General features: G+C 43.3%; 1 protein-coding gene across 1 annotated transcript; it reads left to right on the top strand.

Annotated features, from left to right (window-relative positions):
* Positions 1 to 192: 192 nt before the first annotated feature.
* On the top strand, positions 193 to 17,607 carry rnf121 (ring finger protein 121). Its single transcript, XM_063185316.1, has 9 exons — positions 193 to 550; positions 1,526 to 1,566; positions 3,418 to 3,559; positions 8,364 to 8,518; positions 11,238 to 11,345; positions 11,734 to 11,854; positions 12,136 to 12,269; positions 14,204 to 14,305; positions 17,202 to 17,607. Exons 1-9 carry the CDS (start codon positions 473 to 475, stop codon positions 17,320 to 17,322), a joined length of 1,002 nt encoding a protein of 333 aa, XP_063041386.1. The 5' UTR covers positions 193 to 472; the 3' UTR covers positions 17,323 to 17,607.
* The last annotated feature ends 296 nt before the right edge of the window (positions 17,608 to 17,903 follow it).

Here is a 17,903-nt window from a genome sequence, read left to right on the forward strand (position 1 = left end):
ATGAGTAGGTACTGTGCTCACCTTTGGTGTAAATGCCACTAGGGAGTAATGTTGGATTAATTAGTTCCTGTTATGATTTTATCCCTTGACACGAATTCATTTGGGTCCTACTATCATGGCCGACGGGGATTACCACACTTGTGCGCACGACGCACGCTCCAACTCCGGTCTTTTCCTCCACATCCTTGCCATTTCCTTAGCATGTCACTCCGGTGTTCACGACAACACACGGAGCTGGGCTTCCACTTGTCACTGATCATGGTATTCACGGTTTGCAGGGCTCCTTCGATGTAACGGTTACCATGAAACACTCAACGTGCACTACAGGACTGTTTAACCTTATTCAGATAGGCGAAAGAATTTGCTGATGAAGCATACCAGCGACAGGAGGAAAAGATCTTTCTGCCCATATAACGTTTCATAGCTAGCTACTGAATAGCTGTAGGTGGCTAGCTAGTTTGACCATTGGAAGATGGCGGGGGTGTTTGAAGTGGAGGTGGACGGGGTTGAGCACAACCATGGTCATGGAATACACGAGGAAGAGCCCGAGGTAGGCATAAAAACACGTCCTCTCTTGCCATATGATTAATGAAATGACTTATGCCAGCCTGTCATTTGGGGTGCATAATAATACCTACACTCAAACTAGCAACCTGGCTAATCAGTTGTGCCTAGCTAGTGCTCTAGCTAATGACGGTCCACCTCTGAGAAAATATCACTTAAAGGCAAATGTTGTAGTTGATGTTAACATTTCTGAAGTTGACTGTACAGTCATGCAATTGTCACACAGGCTTTCGTGGAAAAACGTTTCCAAAACAGTGCAAAGTAGCAAATTGACAGATGCGCTTCCGATTACTACAGTCCCCGTGACACGAACCTGCTCCTGATAGGATAGAGGCGACTGAGGTTTTTGCAGGGTAGGGGTCGTGTCGTACGCCCTTTTTGGAATCTGTTTGAGATGTGACAACACTGTGACAATATAAAAACACAATATTGTTTTTTTGGAACAGTCAGATGGGATCAATATAGTTACACTTACACTGTAGCCTAGGTGTTGTGAACTGAACTCTTTTTGTTTTTAGATAAGAACAAATCGGCATCTGCACGTGATATAGGCCTACCGTCCATAGCAATCAAAGCAAATCACAAACTGTGGATGTGAAAAAGCGTATCAGTAGAAACAATAAATGTTGTTCAGATTTGATAAAGGTACATGTTTATGTCCACTGTTACTTTCTGTCTCGTTCTAAGCAAATAAGTGATGTCTGAATGCAGCTTGGGCCTGTTTGGGAATTGTTAAATGCTGACAGTCCTTTGACAAATTTGCCTTTAAAACAACAACAACAACAATAACCAATAGTGCTATACCTATCAGATAGTACTTTTCTATGAATTCCAGGCATGTCGTATGATTGAACGTTAGGATGTTAACCATGTTTTTCTCCATTGTTTGTACTTAAATTTAAAATAATTTAATCAGACAAACCATTGACATTCTGTGTCCTTGTGCTTCCTGTCTTTTCAGCCGATTGATATGTCCCAGCTCTCACCAGAAGAGAAGTGGAGGTTTGTACTACATTAATGTCTTCCCTATCACACGGTGTGCAGAATTATTAGGCTAACAAGTTTTTTGACCATATCATCCTTTTTATGCATTTTGTCCAACACCCTCCTTTATATGGCTTTTAAAAAACTTGGATTTAAGCCGTCCAGGTCATGTACAGTTGAATGAAAAGAGGGAGCGTGATCTACTGTATGGGGCCCAACACCCTGGGCCTATGGTGTGCAGCATAATTATTAAGCAACTTTGTTTTTCTTCTGAGAAACTTAGCCACAAAGTAGATCTAACAAACTGAAAAGTAAACCAATTTGCAGTCTACCAGGGGATGAGGCTTGATGAGGAGGGATGAGGCTTGCCGTGTATCTAACTACAGACCTAATCACAAGTGAGTGTCTTTCAGATCGAAACGATTGTAATGTGTAGAACTAAATGCAGTAGGGGAGTTCCCAGGCTAGGATGAGGCTGTCTTGAAATGGCCAATATGTTGGTCACATTGGCACAAAAGTATCAAATGAACCGTAACAAAACCATCAGGGTCTGAAGAAATGTAACTGCCAGAGATTGAGAAGAATTAAAGGTGAAACTACCAAAAAGGATTACCCTGGAGTGCTGTCCTAGGCCAGAACTGAAACCTGCACCTAGTCTCCAGAAGAACAAGCTATTCAGCTTTCAAATATGTAACCAAGGTAAGAAAGGCTGATGTCAGACAACCACTCAACAAGATATGTAAGTCAAGACTGGCTCAAGAAATACCTGAAGGCAGAATTATCAAAGGTATTTTGGTGGTCAAAGTGACACTTTGTTTGGTCTTTTTTTTTTTTTTACTTTATTGATGATAGGACAGTATGTGAGGTGGACAGGAAACGAATGTGGAGATAGAAGGGGAGGGGTCGGCAAATGACCCAGGCCGGGAATCGAACCCGGGTCGGCCGCCTGGCAGGTGACTGCCCCACTGTTATGCCAAGGCAGGGCCAGGTCAAAGTGACTCTTGATAGACAGGTTGGATGAGCCCATGGCTGGAGCCGTTATGTATACAGAGCTTCAGTCACATGACTGAGTGGAGGTAGGATACTGGAGGTAGAGTGGAGGTAGGATGCTGGTATCGTGTGGTATCATTAAAGATGAGCTAGGTGCACCATTTCAGGCTGGAAACGGGCTAAAACCCATCTACCAAACCTACTGCTAAGTTAAGTCAAGTCAAGTGTACTTTATTGTCAAAAATCTTGTAATAGGGTTAGCACAGAAGTTTGAAATAGGGTTTGACCAGTCTTTAACTGCCAGATTCTAGAAGAAATATCTCCCACGGAGGGGTAGAAGAAAGGAATGCTTATCTCGTACAGGGTTTCATGTTCTTACAGGTTGGTGTTGGAAAATATGCATAACATGGACGATACATATGGTCAAAAAACGTATTTGCCTAATAATGCTGCACACAGTGTATTGGCATGTTTTTATACATGCACTGTAATGCACTGAAATATCATCCCAAAAGTTGTTGCTGTATTGTAAGGTGTCTTCTGATGTTGCATAACTATTGGCATGAAAGGCAGTATAGGTATCTTTACGTGTTACATGTAAATAAGCTATGCCCCCATTAGAATGGCTAGGTGTGTGTGTGTGGCATAGTTTAGAGCATATGCACGAATGCATGGCAAGCACGAGGACCATGTTAATTAATAGTTTGTGATGACGTTTTTCTTGTGTGTGTGTGCGTGTGTGTGTGTGTGTGTGTCTGTATGGCAGGTTTGAGCTTGCACGGACGCACGCCAAGCACAAGGACCATGTTAGTTAATGGTTTGTGATAATGTTTTTTCTTGTTTTGTGTGTGTGTGTGTGCGTTTGTGTGTGCGTGGCAGGTTAGAGCATGCACGGATGCACGCCAAGCACAAGGGGCACGAGGCCATGCACGCGGAGATGGTGCTCATCCTCATCGTCACGCTGGTTATTGCACAGCTGGTGCTCGTGCAGTGGAAGCAACGCCACCCCAAATCATACAACGTAAGTCAACCCTCACTACTGTTGGTGTGATTGCCAGAATCCAAAGTGTTCCCTTGTGCTTGTTAACTGTTGGTGCAATCAGGCCGACTGACAACCGTGCGGGTGCCTGTTCCCGCATTGATGACTGGAAAATTGAGTTGCAATGTAAACCTAAAAACGCTTGGTGTCTCTCCATGAATCGTGACGACAACAAGAACGTCAGCAGGTTCATATAATTGTAGCTTGGCCATGAATCTTGCCTGTCATTGTCCTCTAATTACAACACTCTTGTGTAGTTATTATGAATCTGTGTTGCGAGTCATTGGGATGGGGATTGGCACGGTGACAACCCAGTTTTAAGGACGATAGATAGTTCCACTGCTGTGGTGCAAGCCCAGACTATACACTTCATGTTATAGTCTGGCTTGCCAGGTGATCAAATCTGTTGGACCATGCTGTGTCCATAGTAATCTGTCACTGCTGAGGTCCTCTGAGGACACTAGTAAGAGGTGCTGTGGGAGCATCATCACATTTGTTTACGTTCACAGGAGCCAGGATTTGTAGCAGCACCCCCTTGGCAATTGGCATCCTGAACACTGGCTCCGAGCACAGCAGATAGCGGCCAACTGCCACTGTTTATCTGTTATTTCATCTCAAGTCAAGTCAAGTCAGCTTTTATTGTCACTTTCTTCATATGCACAAGTCATACGAGGAAAATTATATTACCCATCTCTAGCTTAAAGCAATGAAAAAAAAGAGAAAAGGTATGTTTGTCAGCATGCTTCAAGTAGAGAATGTAAAGTCTGGCCACTGAAATATGGCCCAGTACTGTTGGCATGCAAATGTTGTTGCCGTGCTGCCATGCATCTTTGTAGACACAGTACTGTCATTTTGTGACAACTTCTGCCCGTTCTGGAGGAGGAGCCATCCATATGAGAATGCCTTATGTCAGTTGGTAGATGGCTGTCTTCATTTCTGTGTTACATTTAGCAGGCACTTAAGCAAAACTATGTACAAAAGAGAGCTCAAACTGCTACTGCTAGTGTGTTGGGAAGGCCAGCTGGTTCCCTAGTAGTCTGCCCTGGAGAATGGGGCGGCCATTGTCTGATGTCAGTGCCAGCCTGTCTTCATTTCCTCTTTCTGGCTTTACTGCCGTGTGTGTGTGTGTGCGTGCGTGCGTGCGTGCGTGCGTGTACTAACAAGCTTTTTTTGTACTGTCAGGCAATTATTTATTGAGTTTTCATTATGTAGCTCAGTGTTTCCCACAGACCAAGTCGCATTGTGTGGTGGTGCTATGAGCAAAAAAAAACACATTGCAAGTGTTGTTCCTGTACCCCCATTGACATGCATGTCCTGCCGTTGATCAATTTGCAGTGGTCGTTTTTATTCTGTGGTGCTGCGCCACAGAATAGTCTATGTATGGGAAATACTGCAGCTATACTAGTGTCAATCTACTTGTGCTCGTGGGTACTAAGCCGTATGAGTATTAGCTAATGTGAAGTCAGTTTCCCAATCGTCAGGAAATTGTATTGTAATAGCAGGTTGCTTTGTAACTACTTAAGAAAGTTCCTGAAGCGATTGTAGAGGCCTTGGTGAACTGTTGCAACTTATGAATCGTGGACCACTAGGAGCAAAGGGCACGAAGAGGCCCTGTACATATCACACACACACACACACACACACACACACACACACACACACACACACACACACACACACACACACACACACACACACACACACACACACACACACACATGTAAATGTCATATTTGTGTACAGAGACACAGTCTCTGTATCACACAGCTTAATGGTATGTATATTTATGTGAACATGCCTGTTTGTAACCAGTATCTCTGGTTTATTCATAGATTATTAAGCAGGCTTGCGCCGCAAGGCTGATGATGTCACAATGCTCTCCTCCACTCTAGCAGCCATAAGCAGCACAGGTGCGGCAGAAAACACCCTGACCAACTGCCAGTTTTTCCCCCTCCAAATTTCGAATTTGAATTTTAGAACTCTGATGTTAGAATCCTCCCCTGGACTTGCTTGCATTATCAACTGCCATAATACCAGTAGAACCACTGGCACACCACTGAGCCAGAGAGGTCTCTGAATGAGCTATGATTCTTGTTGGGTTTTTACTCCTATTGTAATCATGGCATCATTCATAAGGCCAGTCTGCTGGGAAGTTGTTAATACCACTGGCACATATGTCAACCTTCTGCATCCGTGTGAGCTCTGTGCGTTCTTTTCATTCAAGTTATCCTCGGCTACCAGCACATGTGAATTGTTCCTAACTGCTGGCATAAAGACTTGGTTAACTAAGAATACCTAGACTGATGCCTTCTCCTTGTTTCCTCAGATGAGGATGTTATTCTAGATGTGTATGTGTATAGTGGTGTTGTGCATAATTTGTCTATGTTAAATACTGCTAACTCTATTTTGTGAAGAACACTTAAATACCTTGACGTAAGAGATGCCGTATAGAAATAAAGCTGCAGAGTCTTGGCCAATATCCTAGAGTAATAACAGAGATTCTTTAAAGGCCAACTTGCGATAAAACTCAGTTTTACTCACTCCTTTCGAAGATCGGACGGTCACCCCAAGTTAAACTCACTTGCAAGGCTCTCATAGCGGTGCGTCAACTCTCCTGGCTGTGTTTCCCGGTGTTTCCCAATTTACATAAATAATGCAGAGAAACGAGCGAATCACGAAAGCCTTTCTGTGTTTCGTCACGTCGAAAGAAGGCGTTGCCCACAAAGGTTTATATCGACCCATTTATCTAAAAACATGTCGAGTAATTTTTTTCTGCTTGTTTTCAAAGCAAGCAACGTCTGGTGGCCCGAAACATAGCTTAGCTTAGCTATCAGCTGGTTGCTACGCTCAGGTACACACACAGCACAAAGCCTCATACATAAAACCAGCTCACTCTGGTTGCTCCGTGCCTGCAGCAAGCCTAGGGGTCGCTGTCGAAAGAGCACAGCCCTGAATGGAGCCTGCACGCCTCTGCTGGCGCCCCTATAGTGCAGTACCACCCGGGGAAGTGGCGACTCTGTTTCCCATTACATTCTCTCCAAGAACTGGAGGACTGAGCCAATCAGAGACGCGTTTCTTCGAGAGCAGGAGGAGTGAGCCAATCAGAGACGCATTTCCACGAGAAACACGGAACACTCTCTCGTTTCTCCACAAGCCACCTTGCCAGCTTGCAAAAACGTCTTGAAACAAAGCAACCAGAACGTTTTTTAAAACAGGACCAACGCGTAACACATTCAATAACAATGGGGAACACGGCAATATTAATTAAATGACGTTGAGAGGCCATCTAGAGATATGCCAATGTAATAGGTTGCTTTGGGCACCTAACGTGACCAGGTTCCGGTCTGCCTAAAGGGGCGTGTCATAATACTCCTAGCATTGAATAGAACAGTCCTTAGGTCTGCCTAGGTCTGCCTAAAGGGGGATCCCCCCCCCCCCCCCCCCCTTGCAATAATAGAACCCGGAAACAATGGGCCAATGGAACCTCTCTCTCTCTACTCTCTCTGGTAATAATGTCTTGTCCCTGTGTCCTCCCCATATAGTAATGTTATCCCAGATGTGGATAGTGGTGCTGTTACACATTTTGTCATTGTTTAATATTATAGACAGGTCTTGTCCATGTGTTCCTCCGCAAATGATATTCAGGGTTCCCACGGGTCATGGAATTTCTGGAATATCATGGAATTTCATAAATGTTTTTCCAGTCATGGAAAGTCATGGAATTTTACCATTTTACATGCACAGTCATGGAATATCATGGATTTTTTGTGTAGAAGCAAAAACTTTTTTGTTTGGTGTACAACATTGTTTCTTACTGGTAATACTACAACACTTTGCCAGAGACGGTTTGGTTTCGTGCTGTAATGTGCAACATTCTAGAATGAAATGAGTCCACCCAAGTCTGGCGGTGGCTCGGCATCGTTCCAGTTTTCACAGTTTTTTAAACGTTTTCACGTCATTTTTACTGAAGTGGTCATGGAAATGTAGTTTTTTGGGTCTGGAAAGTCATGGAAAATCATGGAATTTTATATCTGAATTAGAGTGGGAACCCTGGATAATGTTATCCCAGGTCTTAATTTGAATATTTTAGACCAGGGGTGGGGAACATTTGTCTCAAGGGCCATTTACGTGCTTTGAGGCTGTCTTATCCAGGCCCGCCCGACATAATTTTAATGTTACGCGCTTTCACATGAAATATGACATTTTTGTAAAAGAAAAGTTTACAAATTATATATATCATATATAATCATATATATTATATTTTCAGGGGACCTAGTGAAGTTGGGATCTGTTGTAAAGGTGGTGTGGCCCCTTTAATGAGAACGTTTTCCCACCCCTGTTTTAGACTGATGTATTGTCCCCATTTCCCATCCCAGGTGATAACATTATTCCAGGTGTATAGATTGATTTAGTCTTAAGTCCATGTATAAGTACTGTCTATGTCTATACTGTCTATGTCCTTACCTAGCTTAGTCTATGTCTGCATGGGAAAGCAAGAAATGTAATTTCAAATTCTTTGTATGACCAGTGCATGTAAAGAAATTGACAATAAAACCTACTTGACTTGACTTGACTTGACTTTGTTACTGTGTCCTCATTCCATTATTGTTCCAGGTCTATAGCCTAACGCCTTGTCCCTTTTATTCGACCACAGATGATAACGTTAGTCCAGGTCTTTCATGGATTATTATAGACTGGTGCATTGTCCCCGGTTGGTTCCCTTTCCAGATGCCAATATTATTCCAGGTTTATAGCCTAACGCCTTGCCCCTGTTGTCCCTCCACAGATGGTCACGTTATTCCAGATGTGGATCGTGCCACTCTACTTCACCACTAAGCTGCACTGGTGGCGCTTCCTAGTCACCTGGTTCCTCTTCTCCTTGGTGACGGCGTTCGTTACCTTCAGGGCCACCCGCAAGCCCCTCACGTGCACCACTCCAAGGTAACCAGCAGCTCCGACGGCACCGCTTCACTTCCACTTCCTCTCCCTGGACTCAAGAGTCCGCTGGGTTCGTGGAGTGTGTGTGTGTGTGTGTGTGTGTGTGTGTGTGTGTGTGTGTGTGTGTGTGTGTGTGTGTGTGTGTGTGTGTGTGTGTGTGTGTGTGTGTGTGTGTGTGTGTGTGTGTGTTTGACTTTTACATTACATTACATTGCATTGCATGCATTGCATTTGGCAGATGCTTTATTACCAAAGCGACTTTCAAAAGAGGACATTATCATAGCAAACATCACTAAAAGTGCACAGGAAACAAGTGCAGATGTGCAAGAGACAGTATCGCACTGTGCTAACATGGCGAACCATTTATGGGCACATCGCCCATGGAAACCCAGGTTTGAATTTGGCCGGAGTCATTTCCCAACCCTTCCCTGTTTCACACTCTCAACAATTTCCTCTCTTCTCTTTACCGTCCTATCCTATAAAGGCACAGCAGTGTGGGTTCCTCCACGCTTGGTCAATAATTCCTTCTGTCTAATGAAATGGGGCTTACTGAAAAATACACACCAGGAAAAGAATTGCAGAAAGGGGTGCCTGTCTGGGAAGGAATTGAATGAGCATTTGCTTGATGTGTCTCTGAATGTCTGACACTGCAAGTCATGTTTGATATGGTGTTGCTTATCCTGACCGATAAGGCAACCCATCCTTGCTTAACAAGGATGATACGTTTCTGAAAATCTTTTTCTCTTGTGTTTGAATTAGTTGTTGAATAACCACAGAAGTATGGTATCCGCATCAAGTTTGAGCACTTATAAAATGTTCCTATTGCTATTATTGTTTTTCACTTCTTGTACACCAGAGGGCCACGTATCTCTGACTCGTAGCTGAGCTGAGAAGTGTGTAGTTGCTTGAAGTTGAACCTACCTGTTATCTGAGCTGTCCATTAAGATTTATCTAATTAGGCCAAGGGTTTCCTGACTTTGACCAGACTTGAAGCAAGTTGGAAAGAGTATGGGGTGTAGTACACGGTATCTCCCTGTACAGTACTGGCCGTCTTTCACGAGCTGTACCATTCCCAAAAAAGCGTTGCCTTTTATTTTTTGTATCATTTGCAGTTAGTGAACATGCTTCAACACCTCACTCCACATAGTCAATATTATGAGCAAGCTATCCCCTTCATAATCCATGATTACAACGGCGGCACCATTACTATTTGTCTAGTGGTTTCGAGTAGTAAATCATTCAGCAGGGCTACCCGGAACTAGCAGATCGCAAATGCTGAGATTACAGAAGAGCATGAAAAAAATGTTGAAATGGGCGGGACTTAATAGGGTAGATAATGCTGTTCAAGATGTATCAGTATTTTTTAATTTAACTTTACTTATCGTCTACTGGAATACTTGGGTCTTTTTTCCTTATTTTAGGCACCATTTTAAAGGGGAGTTTTTCCAACTGGCCGTTGTTGTTTCTCCAATAATATACACATACAGCCATGGGTACAAGTAAAGGTATGGATAATAAGTGAATGTAAAGGTAGTAAATGTAAAGGTACACTATTGCTCATATATACAGTACAGTTCAGGCAGACATGCACCTGGGGCCTGCTGGAAGTGCTGCGTCAGTGTTGCCAGATTGGGTGGTTTTCCGCCCAATTGGGCTGCTCAGGATGACCGCCTGCGGGTAAAAACCATCTGCGAGTTTTTCTGCAGATTTATGGAGTTTTAGAGTTTTGTTCATTGGACGGGATTTAGTGCCTCCAGGCGGGTTTTGAGAATTTTTTTTTGTCTGGAAATCATCAGTCTCATCTGGCAACCCTGTGCTGCATCTGTCTCTTGGGGCATGATGAGGAGATGTAATTAAGAAGGGTCTCCCTAAGTACCATCCACAGGTCAGAACCTACGCCGCACTAGAATGGTGCTTCAGTCAGTGGAGAAAGATGTAAGCAAAAGTACAGGAACCGCAGTACCCTCTGTGGTAGCTTTAGCCCCAGGTCCCTAAGCACCATCTTCAGGTCAGGACCTACGCTGCACTAATAGCGCTTCCCTCAGTGAAGATGAGGGCGAAAGTGCATTACATTAACGGAGCATAGATGCCTTTTGGGGTAGCTTTAGGCGTCCCAAATGACCATCCACAGGTCAGCACTTCCACTGCTCTATAGTGCTTCACTCAGTGCAGTTGTAGGCACTGGCATCACTGTGCATCACTCAGTGCAGATAAACTTAGCAAAGTTGCTGTACTCAGTGCTTCTGTAAAATGGGAAGCCGATGTGTTGTCAATAAACAATATCTATCAATCAAATAAAGAAACTGTCATCCCTTCTGTTGTGGCTTTAGGCTTTATGTGGTCCATATCTCTACTGCACACTGAAGGACACAAACTATGGTGCAGAGTTCAAAACTTCAAGATTGGGATACCTTTCTTGAAAGTGTAGGTGTTAGCCAGTTAGCAACTTTGATAGTTGCCCATGGGAAATTGCATTGTAAACAACAAAGTTGTGAATGTATGGTTTCGAGAAATGCATCCCAGAGTTATTACAGTTGCCTATACTGTGACACTAGAATGCTGTCATTTGGAAATCGTATATCGGAGAAATCATCTTTATATGTATAAATGCAGTGGTAAACTGTTGAACTGTAAACTGTTTAATATGCAATTGTGTACTTTGATTTGAATAGGTCGGTATTGAACTTGCATGGTTGATTGTCTGCCTTGTGTTTCTGGACAGGCTTGTATATAAATGGTTCCTCCTGCTGTACAAGATCAGCTACACGACGGGAATCGTGGGCTACGTCGTCATCATGTTCACCCTTTTTGGCCTTAACCTACTTTTTAGGTAAGTCGAGCACAAGCACAACTCTAGTTGTTTGATTTCTTGCCTTATTTTGTCTTTGGATTGGCTGCATTTGACTTAATAAGATGCACATTCAAGATTGTCATGTACTTGCTGAATTCAATTTTACATTCCGTTATTACATTAGCTGACATTTTTATACAAAGCGACTTACAGCTAACTTACAGGGCATTGGTTACAGTCCCTGGAGCAATGTGGGGTTAGGTGCCTTGCCTCAAGGGTACCTCAGCCATGGAAGGAGGTGGAGGGAGCGGTAAGGGTGGGATTTGAACCAACCACCCTCCTTAGGCCACAGCTGCCCCAAATTTAGAGAAGAAAGCGCAGCAAGTGTTTCTTTGGCCATGAGCTCTGTTCTTCCCCTACCCATCAGGATAAAGCCAGAAGATGCTATGGATTTCGGAGTGTCTTTGCTCTTCTACGGTCTCTACTATGGAGTCCTTGGACGGGACTTTGCAGAGATGTGTGCAGACTTCATGGCCTCCACTATAGGGGTAAGCTAGAGTTTACACAGTAGACTTCATTTCCTTCGGGATCAATGTGTGTGTGTGTGTGTGTGTGTGTGTGTGTGTGTGTGTGCGCGCGCGTGTGTGTGTCTGTGTGTGTCTGTGTGTGTGTGTGTGTGTGTGTGTGTGTCTGTGTGTGTGTGTGAGTCTGTGTGTGTGTGTGTGTGTGTGTGTGTGTGTGTGTGTGTGTGTGTGTGTGTGTGTGTGTGTGTGTGTGTGTGTGTGTGTGATCACAATATCTGATCTGTGATGGCTCTCTCTCCCCTCAGTACTACACGGCGCAGGGCATGCCTACTAAGCAGCTGTCGGACAACATCTGTGCTGTGTGTGGCCAGCCCATCCTGGTGGACGTGAGCGAGGAGGGCATCATCGAGAACACCTTCAGACTCTCCTGCAATCATGTGTATCCACAAACACACCAGTATTCAAAAGAGCAAATGTGTGCACGCCCGGCACATCCCAACAGCTTGGCTAGGTTTCGAGTGATCAAAATGGGGTGTTTCTTAATTTTGAAAACCCAGAGATAGGCCCAACACCGGAATCCTAGTCTCGTGCTCTGCTCCTTAAACTCTGGACTGTAGAAAACATTTCATTTTGCATCCTAATTTACCAAGTTTCCGTATTATGATGGGATCTCAGTCGTAGATCTCCCTAGTCCCAGGATAATTGTGTGATTGCACACAACTAATATAAACTGTTCTTATTATGAATATTCCAACAATATCGGTTAAGTCTGAGTCCAGCTGTCAAGGGTTTTATATCCATTTACTTGTAGAACTGATTTGCATGCGGCCGACTAGTTTCTTTATGCATGTCCATCCCATATGAGAGACGTCTAGAATAAATCAGAGGTTAAAGTTGCTGGAAGGTACCATACTTATGAGATCCTAAGCCCCATACACTTTACCCCTATTCGACTGCAATAGGAGGCGAGAGGTGTATGTCGAGAGCTACACCCAAAAAGATCTGATCACCCCGCTTAAGTTCCAGTTTACGATAACATATTTTTATTCTAAGTAGACACCATTGACACTCGGGCTGACCCGAAGTATAGCGTCCCACTCCACATGGAGAAATGTCCTTGGAGCTGCTACGTTTCGACAGTACAATAACCTTATGAAGGAATAAACGGGATCTACAGCAGAATATAGATCAATGAAAGTTTTATTACAAGACAAATCTAATTATACGACAAAGTACAATGTTGAAAAAGTCAATGCTACCTAATTAAGAGGAAATGGTTACATGGACACTAGGTCCACGGGAGCCCTTTAGCGGGGTTTAAACTCAAAGATTTGATCATTACACCAAAGTTTAATACCTAGGTACCTCGTGGGACGACCCCAGCCAGGGACCAATGACGTGCCGGCATTTACCTGGGCTGGGCTTAGCACAATGGTGCGGGGTTGGGTTGTAACCAACACCGTATCCAAATCCTATGATTCTAAATCTTTAATAAATTCACTAATAACAGTTTCAAAACCAAGACCTGTTCACCACCCGAAGTATTTCCATCAGATTGATACTAAACACATGCATAGAATTTCAAACACATCATAGTAAGCATTTAAACCACGCATATTAGATCTGGCGGGAATTTCAGTCTCTGCGTGGGCACGAGAGGTGCGCGCATGCAGGGACAAATGGCCGCTGGCCAAGATGCGCTGGGAACGCACACCGGGGGGTGCGCGCTTTTAACACCGGGAGGTGCGCAATGCATACAGGTGACCGGAGATTTCGGGGCGGTCCCCCCGAAGGGGGCCCTCTGTCACACAGTGCTTTTGAAATCCAGATGGCAGATATGCAATGTTTATCTTTGAAGTGAGAAGATAGCATAGAGGAGCCAAAACAATGAAAAGAGAAGAAACGCAAACAAATGTTAATAGCGTGCCCGTGAGCCACCGGCGCTGTGAATTCAGTGCCCCTTTGTCAGGGCCCATATGGGGGGATCTTACTATTTAAAGTGACGTACAGTGAAGCAGAGCAGCAGACTTAATACATTTTTGTACTGGTATCCCCACACATGTATGATGACTGCTCATATGTCACAGGGCATAGGGGCTAATGCTAATCGCTAAAGGGAATTTTCTATAAATACTTGCGTTAAATGTAGGCTTTGTATTTTCCTTTGTTAGCAGATTATTGAATGGAGCCAATATAGGACAGCTTAGTGACTAAACGAATGTTATGGGCAAGATCCCGTTTAGTATCTTTTGTTATTTCAAATGTGAAATAAGGGTTTTTAATATCATGATTGGGGGGTGGTCTATAACAATTCACTTCTGCCACTGCTGTCTGATACATTGTGCTGTTGAGACCCTTAACCATCATGTTCAGATTCCACGAGTTCTGCATAAGAGGCTGGTGCATCGTGGGAAAGAAACAGACCTGTCCATACTGCAAGGAGAAAGTGGACCTCAAAAGGATGTTCAGCAACCCGTATCCTTTCCGTTTTCTGTCTAGTTTGGTTTTGCATGGCTATTTTATTTTGTCTTTTTCTTTGCCAATGACCAATTTTGCATTTCAGCAGCGATTGGTAAGTATTAATTAAGCTGCTAGATCTGTTGTTGGTGCCCTGTATGTGTTCAGAACTGTTTTTGTCATTCAAGGTCAGTGCAGACATTGGAAAAGTGGCTAGACTGCTTATTTCCAAACAATTTCACGTAGTGTGTAGATTGCTACCTGGACATTTGAACTGCAAATTTGACATCACAAAATCTCTAAAACAGGACACATTTTGGACCATAAGATATTGTCACAAGATAAAGGGGGTGTTATGTAGCCTGGTCCTGACCATCCCATAATACTACCATTTCATTTCATATTCATGGTTTGACATTTGTTTGCTCTGAAGCGATTGAAGGAAGCAGGAACTTTGCACTCAGTTATGGTTTGAAATCATTGGACACCTCTCACCCAATCGCTGGCAGTTACTCAACAACAACATAGCGCAGACCAATGGCTCTGACGCAGATGTGTACATCATTGCCATGAGCGTCCTCCCTCTTTCGCCCCCACGTGGGGCGCTTGTTTGCTTATTGGCTGTTTTCTGGGGGCACTCCACAGAGAAGCACGGCCAGCCGTAGTGGAGCCAATCCTTTGGCGGACGTACGTAGTATGGCTCGCGAGGCTAGGTGTTATGAAGACCATTTTCAGTATTAACTCCATTTTGGCATAATATGTAGTTACTGCACTTGGTCTTTGTAATGCAATATGGGTGGCACCGACCAAACACAATGTTCTGGGGTGCATTTGTGGAAAGCGCCGTTTAAAAAAATATATATATATATTTGTTACAAGGATAGCCTCTTGAGATGTGCCATCTCATTTTCGAGGGGGTCCTACTGACAGTACAGTACAAAAACAGAAAAGAAAACAAAATTGAGTACAAACAGTAGACATAGACGCACACACTCACTCACTCACTGGCGTTGCTCTCCAAACTACCCCACCACCCAACATGCTACAATAGTATAGATTACAAGATAACAAGATAATGCCATTAGTTGTTTAAGAAATCATATGAATGAAAAGAAAATGAAAAAGAAAGAGATGGAAGTGGGCCAAACAAGACAACAGAAAACCCAAAAACAAAACAGACAATATCCAGAAACAAACAAACAAACAAACAAAAACACGACCCAGCAACTAAGGCCTTTCAGAAACAAGAGCAGGATGTTTCAAAGTAAGTGATTAAAGATGATCTAAAGATATAAAGGGAAGTGGTGGACCTAAATGAAGAGGGAAGGCTATTCCAAACTGATGGAGCTTTGAATTTAAATGCTCGGCGACCAATTTCCTTTCTAATTCTGGTTGTCACTAAGAACAGATGGTCAATGTTACGTAGGCTATAGTGAGAGCTTAGGGGGGTTAGTAGCTCTTTCAGGTAAGGAGGGGACTGTGAGTGAATACATTTAAAAATGAGAATTGACCAGTGGAGCTTTCTTCTATTCTTGGGTGCCGGCCAGTTCAAGGCTTCATACATTGCACAGTGATGTGTCCTATACGGACACGTAAGTACAAATCTACAAAGACTGTTGTACAGTACATTGAGAGGATGAAGATGAGTTTCAGGAGTATTACCATATACAACATCTGCATAGTCAAGAATTGGAAAAATTAACTGAGTTACAATTCTTTTACGGACCTCCTGTGAAAAGCAGTCAACTGAACGATAAAGAGACTTTAAACAACCAGCCATTTTCTTGGAAATTGCGTTAATATGATGTTTAAAGGACTAATTATGTTAGCTACTTTGGTTGCAATGCAATTTCCCATTGACAACTTCCCGAAGTTGCTAACTGCTAACAAGTGCGCTTTCCAGAAATACACCCCTGTCCAGTGGAGATATTGTGCCTTTGGATTGTGTGCCTGTTGGGTGTGTAGGTTCCAATAGGTAAACAAGAAGCAAGCAAGGAGAACTCGTTCACCTTAATGCTGATGCAATAGTGTCCGTACTTTCAGGTGACTGTAACTGAAATGTTTGCACTTCACTTGGGTAACACTTTTTTGTTTTCTAAAATGTAATAAAAGTATACTGTTGCATCTGCGTTAAGGTGTGCGAGTTCCCCTTTGCTTGCTCCCTGGCACCAAACACACATCATCACATCACATGCATAAAGAATCGAGCAGAGCGCCATGTCGGCATCTCTGATTGCTCTTCTTCCTCCTGTGTGAATCCTGATGGGGGACTGTAGGAAACACATGGAGGAAGGCATGAAAGGATGTCTATGAAGAGATGCCAGTAGACTAGGAAGCAGTAAGTCAGGGGAACAGAGGATTGTTTAGGAGACAATATACAGCCTTTTGTCAGGGCTGCTTGTAGCATGGGTATTTCTTATTTAGGCTTTACCTTGATCTTTTGCTCACCACTGAGGACGTGTAAGCCACACACGGAACTTCATTAATGTGTGATGCTCTGAGACATTTAAATATTGTTGTGATTAAACTTGTCAGTGATGGGCCAAATGGATTCATTAGTTTACAATCCAGTGCCACACATTCCAAATGACTTGGTCGAATTCACCCAGGTGATTGGTTGGTTGAATGGTCAACTAGTTGAATTGGATGGGTAATACGTGGTTGTTTGGAATATGTGGCACTAGATTGAAACTGATAAATCCTTTTTTGCCCATCACTGAAACTTGGTTTATTTTATATTGTATGCACAACAGTGGTACAGGGCACAAAAACAGGTAGTTGGTCAATGTTTTCATAATTGAGAATGACCGACTGGTAGAAAACTTGTGCTATAATCTTCAATCAAATGTTGTGTCCTTGTCCCATCTGTAATATCATGAGTGATGTGTATGTGGCCTTGACTTGTCCCCTTTAGCTGGGAGAGGCCACATGTCATGTACGGACAACTCCTGGACTGGCTGCGCTACCTTGTCGCCTGGCAACCAGTCATAATCGGACTAGTACAAGCCATCAACTACTTCTTAGGACTGGAATGAATGGAATAAATGAACGAATGAATGAATGGAACACAACTGTAAAAAAACAAAAACAAAAAAACATGGCCGTTAAAAAGATGGCAAAGGTGGACAATTACTTCTCCGTTATCACATGGACCTCCTTTTTTGGACAACAAAATCCTGAAATCCAGTGTGCTTGTGTTTCTTTTTTGTTTTATTTTGTCTTTCTTTGTGATTTCTTTTTCTTTTTTTGTCTATAAATGTGTTTTGAGTGTACGTGCACATTAAGTGCTTACTGGTATTAAAAAAATAATCTCAATTGTACACTGTTTAACACCTCTCTCTGTTTGTGTGTGTGTCCGTGTGCACGTGTGTGTGTGTGTGTGTGTGTGCGCGTGTGCGTGTGTGTGTGTGTGTGTGTGTGCGTGTGCGTGTGTGTGTGCGTGTGTGTGTGTGTGTGTGTGTGTGTGTGTGTGTGTGTGTGTGTGTGTGTGTGTGTGTGTTTGTATGCCAAAGTGTGCCAGTTGTGCCTTAACCAGGCTCTATATTGGTCTTAGTTCAGCAAGATTATGTCACAAAAACATGCAACCCAGCCCCCAGCACACACACACACACACACC

The sequence above is a fragment of the Engraulis encrasicolus genome, chromosome 20 (genome assembly GCF_034702125.1).
Source record: "Engraulis encrasicolus isolate BLACKSEA-1 chromosome 20, IST_EnEncr_1.0, whole genome shotgun sequence".
NCBI lineage: Eukaryota > Metazoa > Chordata > Actinopteri > Clupeiformes > Engraulidae > Engraulis > Engraulis encrasicolus.

Bases quoted from the DNA above. Each gene is read 5' to 3' on its own strand.
- rnf121 (XM_063185316.1), top strand. From the start codon at position 473: ATGGCGGGGGTGTTTGAAGTGGAGGTGGACGGGGTTGAGCACAACCAT. The intron at 551-1,525 runs GTAGGCATAAAA...CTGTCTTTTCAG, and splicing joins TACACGAGGAAGAGCCCGAG to CCGATTGATATGTCCCAGCT. The intron at 1,567-3,417 runs GTTTGTACTACA...TGTGCGTGGCAG, and splicing joins TCACCAGAAGAGAAGTGGAG to GTTAGAGCATGCACGGATGC.